General features: G+C 43.5%; 1 protein-coding gene across 1 annotated transcript; it reads right to left on the bottom strand.

Annotated features, from left to right (window-relative positions):
* LOC133387186 (uncharacterized) lies at nucleotides 1-12,506 on the bottom strand. Its single transcript, XM_061631431.1, has 3 exons — nucleotides 12,391-12,506; nucleotides 9,686-9,784; nucleotides 1-5,717 (listed from the first exon to the last, which is right to left on the bottom strand). Exon 3 carries the CDS (start codon nucleotides 4,639-4,641, stop codon nucleotides 3,448-3,450), a length of 1,194 nt encoding a protein of 397 aa, XP_061487415.1. The 5' UTR covers nucleotides 4,642-5,717; nucleotides 9,686-9,784; nucleotides 12,391-12,506; the 3' UTR covers nucleotides 1-3,447.
* Between the last annotated feature and the right edge of the window lie 352 nt (nucleotides 12,507-12,858).

Consider the following 12,858-nt stretch of genomic DNA (forward strand, 5'->3'; position numbering starts at 1 on the left):
TCAAAGCATTTCGTGTGGGGCTTGGAAGGGCATTTGTCTCTACAACAAAGGACTCTCTCAGTTTTTGAGCTGCAACCGCAAAATTGGCAGTTGCAAAGGTCACTAATCTAAAAACATCGGATAAAAGCGCGTAAACTCTTTCTCTGTCAGAGCAAGGCCCTAAGAGGTTTAAAAAGGGAGAAAGAAATTTTTGTCTGGGGTCCTCAAAAAGTGGGCAGTGGAGTAAATAGTGCACGATGTCCTCGATGGCCTTGCAGCCATAAATGCATTGGCGCTGGTTCACAGGAATACCCCGAAACCGTCCTTCAAGATAGGCCGTAGGCATGACTTGAAAACGGAGAGCCGTAAAGGCTCTTCTAATGGGGGGTCTATCTATGGCTTCTAAGTAGTTTGAGATTTGGTGATTGAGTTTAATGCAGGGGTACCATCTTGAGAAGGGGGCCATCTCTATGGATGCACGGTCCTGTGCAGCGTCATGGTCAAGGATCCAATTGCGAAGGGCGATGTTACTGGGATCCATAATTTTAGCTGGGGAGAGGTCATATTTGGAAAGAATTGTCAGCCATTCTGAGGCTCCCTCGATCAACTGCATTTGTTCTTGCCAACACTGCTTGGCCAAAGATGCATCGTCCATGTTATTGAGTCGAAGCCAGTATCTTAGGAGAGCTAAGTCTATGCGTGCCGTTATTGAAGGCAGTCCGAGTTCGGCTCTGAGATGGGCTGCTGGGGTCCCCTGTGGGAGACCTAACAATTGCCTCATGAATATGTTCTGGATGGACTCAAGTTTAGTTCTGGCTGTATTTCCCCAGAGTTCTACTCCATATAAGATTTTGGGGAGTATTTTTGCTTTAAATATTTTTATCAGCAGGGGAATAAGCTGACCCCCCCGTGTGAAAAAGAACTTTTTGGTTGATCCTAGTGCACGGGAACCGGCTAGGGCCGCTGCCTTGATTTGCGGGGTCCAAGATAAACTATTGGACAGATGTACACCCAGATATTTAAAAGTGGGAACTTGTTCAAGAGTGGCCCCATTTAAAAGCCAGCTGTTTTTGGCTTTCCTAAATTTCCCACAGATCATGACTTTTGATTTGGACTGATTAATTTTGAGATTTTGGGAATCGCAGTACTCTTTCAATTTGTGTATCATACGTCTAAGCCCAATTTTTGTTAGGGAGCATAATACCACGTCGTCAGCATATAAGAGGGTACTGATCTTTTTGTCTCCAATGGGGGGGGGAAAGGCAGGTGATGTAAGTGCTTCAACAAGGTCATTAATAAAGAAAGTGAATAAAAAAGGAGCCAATAGGCAACCTTGTTTAACCCCCCTGAGGACTGGAATTTTGGTTGACAAGGAGCCTGTGTTGCTTTGGCGTACCTGGGCTACATTGGATTGGTAAAGAGCCCTAATCAGCCAGTACAATCTTTTATCTATGTTTGAATTGGCCAGTTTTTGCCATAAAAGCCCCCTATCCACTGAGTCGAAGGCCGTGCTAAAGTCAACAAAGGCTAGATATAAGGAAGGGTGAGCTTTTGATCTTGTTTCCTTCATGAGATGATATAGTGTGAAAACCTGATCGATTGTGCTTTTTTTTGGTCTAAAGCCAGCCTGTTCCTCGTATATTATGTGATTAGACTGGTCCCAGTCTTTTATCTTATTTAAGAGCAGTTGGCTATACAGCTTTGATGGTATATCAAGTAGACTTATGGGGCGGTAGTTTGCTGGTATGGTGGGATCTCCTTTTTTGAAAATGGGGACCACAATGCTGGTTAGCCAGCCATGTGGGATTTTACCTGTACTGTTAATGTGAGTGAAAAGGGCGGCAAGTAAGGGAGCCCACCATGATGAATCTAGTTTTAGGAAATCTGGAGGTAGCATGTCCTCCCCGGGGGCTTTTCCTAATTTCAGGGAGGATATAAGTTCTCCGACTTCTTCAGAAGTAATTGGTGGCCAAGACGGAAGGCCAACCAGCTCTTTTGCTATCTCCACAGGACTCAAGGGGAGTGGGCTGCCAAAGATTGAACTGAAATGGGCAACCCAGTCCTCTTGAATAATTGGAGGAATATATGTATAAGGCGCTGGATCAAGATTTCCCTGCAAAAGTCTCCAAAATTCAGACTCATTAATAGCACAGGCCGCTTTTGCTAGGGCCTTCCAATTTGCCTGCTGAAAGGATTTTTTTTATTTTTGAGTAGAGTTTTATAGGCCCTTCTCTGTGTTAATAATTGATGGAAAGTATCGGAATTGTTATTGACTCAGAATGATTTGATTAATTGGATAAGATGTTTCTTGGAAGCCCTGCATTCTTTGTCAAACCAAGTGCTAGGGTGTGAGGAGGCTGGAAAGACCGTAAGGGCTGTTATCCGTGGACTGAGCTCAGTTATGATGGATTCATATACACTGATGCTGTTCTGAGGGACTGTTATTGCCATGCGGCGTAATGAAGGGAGAGGACTTATTTGCAGCATACTGTGGGCCCTTTTCCCTATGTCTTGTGACCATTTACGACGTATGCAGCCATCCAGAGAATCGGGACGGGAAGTCTTTATAAGGAGCGAGTTGCCAATACAAGGAACCCTAAGAGATAACTTTAGGGGCAGGTGATCGCTTTCTGGTCTCGGTAATACATCCAGTTGCTTAACCCTGTTTATCAAAGTTTGAGAGCCTATAAAGTAGTCCACTACGCTGGCCCCTGTTCTTGCTAAGGAGGTAAAATTGCCTTTGGAAAGATCTAAAGGGGAGCTGTTTAGGCAAACCAGGTGAAATTTTTGTAATAAATGGCTAAGGGCTACTCCATATTTGTTTACTGTGTGATCCTTTGCTGATCTATATGAGAGAGGAAAACCCTCCAGTGAATCACAAAGATTTACATGGCCCGTTGGAAATCTTGGTCCCAACCTTGCATTGAAATCGCCACCAAGGAGAAGCTCATAGGACGGATAACTATCTTGGAGTGTTTCCAAGAAGGATTCCAGCGACTTCCAGGGAGAGACTGGCTGAGAAGAGTTGGACGGAGGAATATAAATATTGATGCAAATAATAGGCGGGAGGCCAGGAAACCTCAAGCCCACAGCTAGGGAGCAAGCCGGGGCCTCTTCTTTAAGCTCTATGACATGACCAGTGAGGTGAGTGGCGACCAATATTGCCAGGCCACCTCTCCCTCGTCCTTTGGGTGCAGATTTAGTGGCAAGTTTCTGCCAAGATTTATAGCCCCGGAGTCCAATTGGCTCATCAGATATGAGCCAGGTTTTCTGGATAAAAATTATATCGAAGGTTTGTAGGAACTGTTTAAAAGCCAGGTCCATCAACTTGTTCTTCCATCCGGCTATGTTCCACGATAGAATAGACAATGGGGGGTCCAAGGCCTGAATGCTCAGTGTATTGGGTCCGTTGTGAGTTTTGGAAATAGAAACAGAGTCATTTAAATTAGTTAGTATATTTTGCTGTTGTCATGGACATGGGGTGATGATGTTCACTAATGGGGTTAGAATGTTAACATTTGAAGTTACTCTGGCTGTGAGTACTGGGTTCCTCGGGATCTCTAATTTAGTCTTCTGAATTTTTTCCGGGTTACCCAATTCTTCCGGTTGTAATAAACGCCTTTCAAGCCAGGTTAAGTTTGGCGCTGGTAAAGGGGAGTCCAGGGCCATTTTATTGTGTTGGATATCTGGAAAACCCGTCTTACTGACAGAAGTTGAAACGCCATTGTTGTTATTTGGTGCTAAGGGTTGCCAAGGAGAATGAGTTTCTAGATTTTTGAATGAGGAGTCGATGAAGTCTTCCAAAGCAGAGGGAGGGCAGTTTGAGAGGTCGACCCCATTTGCCTCAGGGTGTTCCTTTGTTAGTCTTTGAATGAGATGAGATAGTCTACTAACAATTTTTGCCTGTTCAATTTTAGGCAATCGGTCATATGATTCTAGGAGAGAATGTTCTTCAGGTAGGAAATTCTCATTGTTTGTAATCCACTCCTCAGAAGTAGTGTTGGCCTCCAATATTCGATCATGGGCGCATGGGGGAGGAGAAGATGTGTGTCCATGGCGTCTATTGTTGCTGGAAAGTACTTGTAGATGGTTCTCTTTGTGGGCCGGCTGTAGCTGTGAGTGATTGAAAAGCGGGTTTGGTGGAGCCTTGTTGACAAAATAACGATGCACCAGGATGCCCTGGGAACCTAGGTCATCTCTGAGTTTGTAAATCTGGTCTGCAAGGTGAGGTGAATGAAAGGTCAGAATTACGCGTCTTTCTAAGTCGTATGAAAACAAATGGGTCACGTGTTTAATGCAGTTCTTCTGTAAGTCTGGCAAGAAAGGCCGCAGGCAGGTGTCAAAGAGCTGTCTTATTGAAGAAATTGGCCAAAAGTCAGGTGTCTTAAATAAGAAAGTACCCGCTAACTTGTTTCTCATTAATTTTAATTTCCAGTCCGCTGAATTACAAGAAGAAGTATGAGGGGAGAAGTCGTAGTGTACTTTGATGAGGTTTTGAGCAGGGTTGACATTGTCTGACGATTCCATGGCGGATTCAGCTGTAGTATCCTCGCTACCAATAGGGGGGCCCAATTTGCTTGGAGTCGAGAGATTTACTTCAGCCGTTGTTTTTTCCTTTTTCGGTAGAGCATCCAGTATTTTAAATAGAGGTTTGAAATTCATTTTTCTTATCAAAGCAGGCTTAGGATTTTTGATATTCTTCGATTTTTTCAGTTTGTTGTCCCGTTTTTGTGTCAGGCCTGCTTTCTTAGAGCCTCTTTCAGTCGAGCCGGAGACCTGGGAAGACTGGGTCCGAGAATTTTGGGCACCCTCAGTTTTATCTGGAGTGTTAGTTCTCTCTGAACAGAGTTGTGCTATGAACTTAGTTAGAGTGGTTAGTAGGCTGTTCGTTTCCGAGATAAACACCTTGATAAGTGCCAGTTCTGTTATTACCCTTGACCAGCCCAAGGACGGTAGGCTGAGACTTGTGGCGATTGAATGTCTTGGAGATATAAATGTCGGACCTGATCCTGGTGATAGGGCAATGCGAAGGTGGTGAAATTCTGTGGCAGACAAACCAACCCTTTCTAAGCCCTGCCAGCTCTAACAAGTGAGGACAGAAACAGCAGGGACTGATTTTCCAATTTTTATTTTCCCCGTTCAGTTGTTTAAAATCCCCTCCCCCTCATTGATACCATAATGGGAGAGAAAATAAGAAGGCTCTGGATTGGACTGATCCAAGGCCTCCCCTGACACCCCACTGGAACATCCAGTTTTCAGGCCCACCACCTGCGAAATACTACTGGCACTATAGTGACAGCAGCAGACCATTCCACTTGCACAGCAAGGAGGCTTCCACCCATAGATCTCCTCCTCTGCTGGTGTATAGAGAGGCCTGCAGCATCCATTGACCCCTCAGCTATCCTCCACAGGAGCTTAGGATTGCTCCCTAAAAGTTGGCTCAGTCCAAGAGAATTTGCTGTCTCAGGTGAATGACATGTCTCAGGTGAATGACAACGCCTTCCCCACTGCAGAAGCTAAGCAGACTGGAAGTGGAATCTCACTGTCATATTGGTGATGAGACATTATCCTCCACCACACATGAGGGCACCAGGCTGGTTTAGGAGAATGCAGGGCAGGCCATCAGCACATATAGCTCTGTCTTCCAGGACCTTGTCACCTGTCTCTGATCCTGGCATTCGTTGCTTGAGGCTGCCACTTCACTTTGCCCAGTGGTAGGGCTGATGGGCTGGCCCCATCTAAAAGCAAATTAAAACAGCAAAAAGTTAACATCAAATAATGTAAAAGAACAATATAAAAGCAATGAGCAGAGTTAAGACAGATCAGATTAAACAGCCTGGAAGTAATAAAAGGTATTTGGTGCTGAAATGATATCAAAGTAGTCAGCAAGTTGGGGAGAGCATTATACACTCAGGGAACCACCAGTGAGAAGGCCTTTTCCCTGGTCACAACTCACCACACGTTAGGTAGCCAGAGCACCCAAAGAAGTGCTTCTGTTGAAGATCTTAGTGACAGGCAGTTACATGGTGGAATTAGTGGATTATATCCAGTTGTATCCCTCTGCAGACAGATGGTTTAAGGAGTACCTGGACATCAGTTGCTGCCCAGCAGGAGCCATGCCTAAGCCTCTTTGCAAAGTTTTCACATTTTGCATTTGCCATTTGGGAGGGAATTCTTTAGCATCCACCCATGCTTATTCTGTAGTAGTATTTGCAGACAGAAGCAGGACAAGTGCAGAAAAGGGGAGAGGAAAACAGCTGCTCTTTAGGACCCCAGAGATTCCTATTGCCTGGTGTTCAAACAACTCACTAATCAATCACAGCACTGACTTCATTCCTTGGCTATAAACAGTGACAGGGGGAGCAGCCAGGCCGGGTCATTTCATAGAAATCACTTAGAAGGGTATGTATACATTTTGCTTTATATGTTTCTTTCTAGGAGGGCTAGAAACTTACTTTAAAAAAAAAGAGATCAAAGACCGGGGCCAGGTGTTTGCAGGCACTATAGCCCCTGCGAGAGTCAGGTAGACATCCCCCGGACTAGATTAATAATAATAAAAAGGTCCAAAACAATTATGCAGAACAATGTTTAGTATATGACTGCAAACAAGAGTCAGCCAATTACCATTTGGCCTGACCAGACTGTAATGAATTCTATACATCTCTGGTTTCTGTGCAAGTGTGTGGTAAGGGGAAGGAGCAGCAGGAGAAATCACACTGGGGAACCACAAGCTTTCTGTGTGTCACCCAGTGGTTACTACTGGAGCAGAGGGAGCCTGCTTTTAAAACTCTTTGAAATCCACTCCACCTTTCTTGAACTCCATTTGGTTTCATAATGCAAAACCTAACATAGGAAATGGTCCTGTATTTAAGTGTAGCAGCCAGAATTACAACTTCTGTGACTGCAAGATGACATACTAATAGATCATTGGAATTGGAAAGACAATCATATAAAATGTATGAAACACCTGCCCACTCAATGGCATCAACTTTTTGGAATGAAGCATATCTTCTCTTTATGGCAAGAGGGGTCTGTTTGGAGATAAGGTACTTAAAAGAGTGTGAAATTAAAACAGACAAGCTTCTAAAGAAAAATGATAAGAAAAAGGAATTTCTTAAATCAGGGATGAGGAAACTGTGGCTGGACTACAATTCCTATCATCCATGAACATTGTGGTCAGCAAAACACTATTGAGGTTTTTCAGGGCTATTATCCCTTTAGTTAATAGCTTCCTCCTTGACCATTGCTTTCTTCCTTCTTTATACTTAAATGCCACCTGCTTATTTACATAGCTGCATCATCCCTGATTTGGCTCTCAGTTCCTGTTCTTTGCTGGGTGTGGTTTTAATCACTGCTTTCCCCTTTGTAGTCAGAAGAATAGCTCATCATGTTATCCTTTCTGGCTGCATTTGCAAGGGCAAAGCCACTAACTGAGCAGTGGCAGGGAGAAGTGGAACCTCTACTCTAGTGGGATTTAGAGTAGGCTCTTGATCTTTTCGATGGACATTGCCAGATTATTTATGGAGACTACAGAGCTATATTCAGTGCTGTGTGGAAGTACTATTTTAATTACAGCTCAGTAGCGAAAAGCAATGCCACAGCAGCATTAGACCCAAGTGTGGAAGCAACCCTGCTGCCAGTGGGATGTTAGCTTGAGCAGCAATTCTTTGTCCACCTCTGGTGTATTATTCTTCATACTCTGTCCACTGGGGCCATCATTTCTTTGTTTTAGTTTCATTCTGGTATTTCCTGAGCTGCCACTCTTCTACCTTTCTGCAGGAGGCTCCAGAGATATAACCCAACCCCATGGAATGTTCTAGTCTTTGCTAACTCTGATCCAAGTACAAATATATTCAGGTCAGCTTATAGGTAGGTCTTGCCTCAGGAACATGGACTCTGAGTTGTGTTTCTGCATACTTCCTTTCCTGCACATCTAGTTCTAATTCCCTGGCTCTTGTTTTGCACCTGGATCCTGCTTTTATGCTCCCCATTAGCAGCACCTTAATGCATTTGGACTGATTCTACCTCTCTCCCCACCCCACCCCACCCAGTAATGATGCTGTATGTCAGCCTTCACCAATCTGGTGCCCTCAAGATGTTCTGGCCCACAACACCCATCAGCTCCAGCCAGCACTCTTTTGGACTCCCATCAGCTGCAGACACCTTTTTGTTCTGGCCCTCTTCCTGTGTTTTCAACAGCTGCCCAGCACTCTGAAATGTAGCAGCTAAAGCAGAGGTGGTGAACCTGTGGCCCTCAAGATGTAGCTGGACTTCAGCTCTCATGGGACCCTCCCAGCATGGTGAATGGTCAGGGGTGATAATAGGAGTTGGGGTCCAAAACATTTAGAGGGGACCAGGTTGATGAATGCTGCCTTATATCTTTAACTATGCACCAGTCCTTCTGGGTAAACTTTGTAGCCCAGGGGTGAAGAAACTGTTGCCCTTCAGATGTTGCTGGACTCTGACTCTCAACAGCTCCTCCAGTTAGCATGACCAACAGAATGGATGGGACTTGTAATCCAGCAACATGCAGATGGCCATAGGTTCCCTACCCCTGCTGTAACCAGTTTCACTATAGGCCAGGATTATGGTGGTGAAACTTAGGTGTGAGAACTTCCATTATGGCAGTGCTGCTCTTTTCCCCATCCATGACCTTTAATGTGTCCATCTCTTGTAATGCAAGAGAACATTGACCTATAAAGCCTTACACGGCGTGGGACCGCAGTATCTTGTGGAACGCCTCTCCCGCTATGAACCGACCCGGTCACTTCGCTCAGCGTCTAAGGCCCTCCTCCGGGTACCAACCCATCGGGAAGCCCGGAGGACAGTTACTCGATCTAGGGCCTTTTCTGTAGTGGCCCCCGAATTGTGGAATAGCCTCCCTGAAGAAATACGCCTGGCGCCGACGCTTCTATCTTTTCGGCGCCAGGTTAAGACCTGGCTATGCTCCCAGGCATTTTAAAGCGTTTAATGTTACAATTTTAAATCTCTTTGTTTCAGTTTATTTATTGTGATATTTTGTATTTCTGTACTTTTAATCTTTTGTACACCGCCCAGAGAGCTATTCGCTATGGGCGGTTTAAAAATGAAATAAAATAAATAAATAATAAATAAACAAGCATGGGTTTTTTTAAACCTAATTCAATTACTTCTGTGAGTGAAGGTGACAGGAACAAACCCCTGAGGGCCATGAGGCTAACACAGCTACAACAGAAGCATCCTCATCAAGCTGTCCATCCTCCCCCCCCTCTCATAGATTAGATAGATGCTTGAATGACAAAAGGTGTGATTTCGGGGGGGGGGGGAATCATTGTTGCAGGAGATATGCCAGCTTCAGCATTTAATAAGCGGGGGGGGGGGGAATTTACTTCCATGAAATAGGTACCTCTAGAAACCAGAGGGATTTTCTGTTCCTTTGACAGTTTCTTTGTGGGAAGTTACTCGTACCCTGATTTGTGGAGCCCCTGTGGGGGATGAAGAATAGACAGGCATTGTTGATTGAATCTTCCTCTGTCAAGCTACACTCCTGGATGTATATTTTGAATTCCCACAATGCCTGCAAGGCATTCATTTTTAATAAGGGCAAAGAAACCAGTGTTAGAAGAGCTATCTTTCTTATTTGTGTTTATTAGCATTGAGACTTTCATGACAGATGCTGAAATTGCATTCTATTTAATATCAAAAGGAGGAATGTTCTGTAACTTACAGCACCTTGCTTAGAGGTGATCCACAGCAGAGAGAGTTCATTCTTCTACGAAATATGAGCTTCAGTGAGGGCAGCAAGCTTCCATTCTTTTCCTCATGCCTACAAAAGTCATGCCAGCATTTGGTTGCCAACTTTCCAGGTGCCCCTGTGCTTTTAAGAGTGGCTCGTTCTGCAGCAATTAGCAGAAGATAAGGCTTACCTTCACACTCTGCAATGCTTCATTTGCTAATTTCTGCAGATCAAGGAATTGGCAGAGACACAGCTGTGAGGGGAAGGGGCAGTGGTGGCTTCAGCAGCTTGGGCAGCTCTCTGAAAGTTCAGACTAAAACCTGGAGCAGATTTCACTGCCCCATTGATATGGAAGGGGACTGGCTCCACCCACTTGTCAAAGTGCCCCATGTGGTGTGGGAGAGGTCAGGATGTGCACCACCAGCTAGATCCATTTTCCCAACCTGGTTTTAAAAATATATCCTCCCCCTTTACATAGTAGAGCCAGTAGGTCAGTAACTTCATATGTGAGTTCCTTAGAACTATTGGGTGATCTGCTAGACCTGGCACTGTAGCTTTAAGATTACATCACATTGTGAACCAACCTGTTTGCACTTTCTGAAACAATATGCAGATCGAAATGGAGCTATACCCTTTGGATTTTACACTTCTCTAAATTTTGTGATGCAGTCCAATAAGATATACATTAGAGGCAAGTATGCATAAGAATAACATACAAAAATGTATTATATTACAAAATGCAAAAATGTGTAGATTATGTGTATATTAGGCAACACTGCATACAAAAATATGTATATTAGGAGAAATGTGCACTCAAATAGTAATGTACTTTTGTGATAGCTTTAAAAAAAATCACAAACTGATGTGGAAATGTGGCAAACTGAAGATTGGGAAAAAAAGAGAATGTGAAAGAAAACAAAATCGATAGATTTGGATTTGTCGATCCCTAGGCCAGATTAAGGAAGGACAGAAACTCAGTCTTACAGCTGTTTTAGAACTGGCAGATCACCTTTGGGAATCACTGCTCTGTACTCACACAGATAATATGACATGAACCCATACCTTCATCCTTGCACTCTGTTAGATCATATGTACAACCTATGATAATTGCAAAGAGCTAAAATGTTCTTCCTTCTGCTGCTGCTGCACTGCAGTTTACAGTAGGGTTGCCAGGTTTTTACAGCAACTGGTACCTATTCATCTATGGCTTTCATAGAAGTTTGATTAGCAAACATGAGCAGGTGCCAACACTTGAATGGCTTCATCTTATTATTTCTGCAGGACAAATGCTTGTTAGAGGGTGAGGAGCAGACCAAGCTGCTTTCATTCTGGTCACTTGGCAATCCTGGTGGACAATTGATTCTTAATATATCTGAGTACACAGTATATTTCCAAGGAACCATAACTCCCATATGCTTTACTTGCAGAAGGTCAGAGGATTAATGCCTGGCATCTGAAGCTGAAAATGGATTCAGTAGCAGGTGATGGAAAAGACTCTAACTGATACCCTGAAGAGGGCTGCTGGCCAGAGTAGACAATACTGAGCTAGAAGGGGAAATGGTCTGGCTTAATATATGGCAGCTACCTATGTTCCCCTTCAGCAGGGGTGGAGAATCTTTTCTGGGTGGTGGGCCAAATTTGACAGGTGGGTGGTGCCTCCCACTTGTCAATTACCTGCCATCACTATTTATTTATTTATTATTTAATTTATATCCCGCCCTTCCTCCCAGCAGGAGCCCAGGGTGGCAAACAAAAGCAGTAAAAACACTTTAAAACATCATAAAAACAGACCTTAAAATACATTAAAACAAGACAACCTTAAAAACATTCTTTAAAAAAAGCTTTAAAAAATCTTAAATAAAAAGGGTTAAAAAAACATTGTTTAGAAAAAAATGTTTTAAAAAACATATTAAAAGCAATTCCAACACAAACGCAGACTGGGATAGGTCTTAACTTAAAAGGCTTGTTGAAAGAGGAAAGTCTTCAATGAGTGCCGAAAAGATAACAGAGATGACACTATGACTTCAGGTGTTTGAACCTCTGAAGACCAATGGGTTTTTGGAAGTTCAAAGAGCAGTGCAGGAATATTTGCAAAAGAGCTTTCAAACAGCCCCATTCTGCTCTTCAAAGCTTGCTCCAGGAGGAGGAAGCGTTTTCCACTGAAACTGCTGTTAAAATACAGAGGACAAAATTCTCAATTTTAGCAACAGTTTCAGTGGAAATACTTCCCCATCCCAGAGCAAAGTGAGAGTGCCTCTTGCTCCAGCAAAGTAACAACCAGGAACTTACTTTAAGCTCCTGATTGTTCCTTTGAAGCCATGTAAGTACCTGCCCAACAACTGGTTTCAGATGTGGGACAGGTGGATGTGGTTTGGAAAAAACAGCCTTGCAAGCCATACTGGGACCCCCTGGTGGGCCATGTTTGCCCCGTGGGCTGGAGATTCTCCATCTCTGCTCTCCAGTATTAATTCATATGTGGTCAAATGATTGATGAAATACTTAAGACAGAAATACTGATTAGGCATATGAATTAAAACTATTTTTAGTAAAAATAAATGTGAACAGATTATTTAACTGGCTAAAATTGCTGTACAGCCAGCTGTTCCAATATTTTGTTTTTAAATTTAGCTCTTCTAATTTTAGGTCAGGCTAGCTGGTTCCCACAGGCTAGAACTAAATGTAATTGGTTGACTTACTTCTTAAATAGAATGGCACTGAGAATCACAAACTGTTGGATGAGTCCTTCCCTTTTCCACACCAACAGTTCAAAGCAGTACCACCGTTTTAAAGGATGGTCAGTACAATGGCGGAAAAGGCTCCTGCACCTTTAATAGTTGTGTAGAAGAGGGAATTTCAACAGGTGTAGCTTTGCTGTGCATGCTGAAATTCCCTGTTCTACATAACCATTAAAGGTGCAGGAGCCTTGTTCTATTTTGCGTCTGGAAAATACAATCTAACACTACAAATCCTAGAACACATGCTCACTTTTAAACATAAAAAGAGGTTGAGGGGATGCTGTCCTCTTTTGAGTTCATGGAAATTGCTTAATAGGGAAAAAGAATCAGAATCCAAAGAGGTTTATTTATTTTATGCATAGAAAAAAAGAATCCTTAAGTTTGGCTCTCAATTTGTGCAGTCATGGCAGAGCCACCCAATGCATCCTC

Source organism: Rhineura floridana, chromosome 6, assembly GCF_030035675.1.
Source record: "Rhineura floridana isolate rRhiFlo1 chromosome 6, rRhiFlo1.hap2, whole genome shotgun sequence".
In the NCBI taxonomy this organism is placed as follows: Eukaryota; Metazoa; Chordata; class Lepidosauria; order Squamata; family Rhineuridae; genus Rhineura; species Rhineura floridana.

Excerpts from the sequence above, each read along its gene's own strand:
- LOC133387186 (XM_061631431.1), bottom strand. The coding sequence starts at position 4,641 with ATGAATTTCAAACCTCTATTTAAAATACTGGATGCTCTACCGAAAAAG.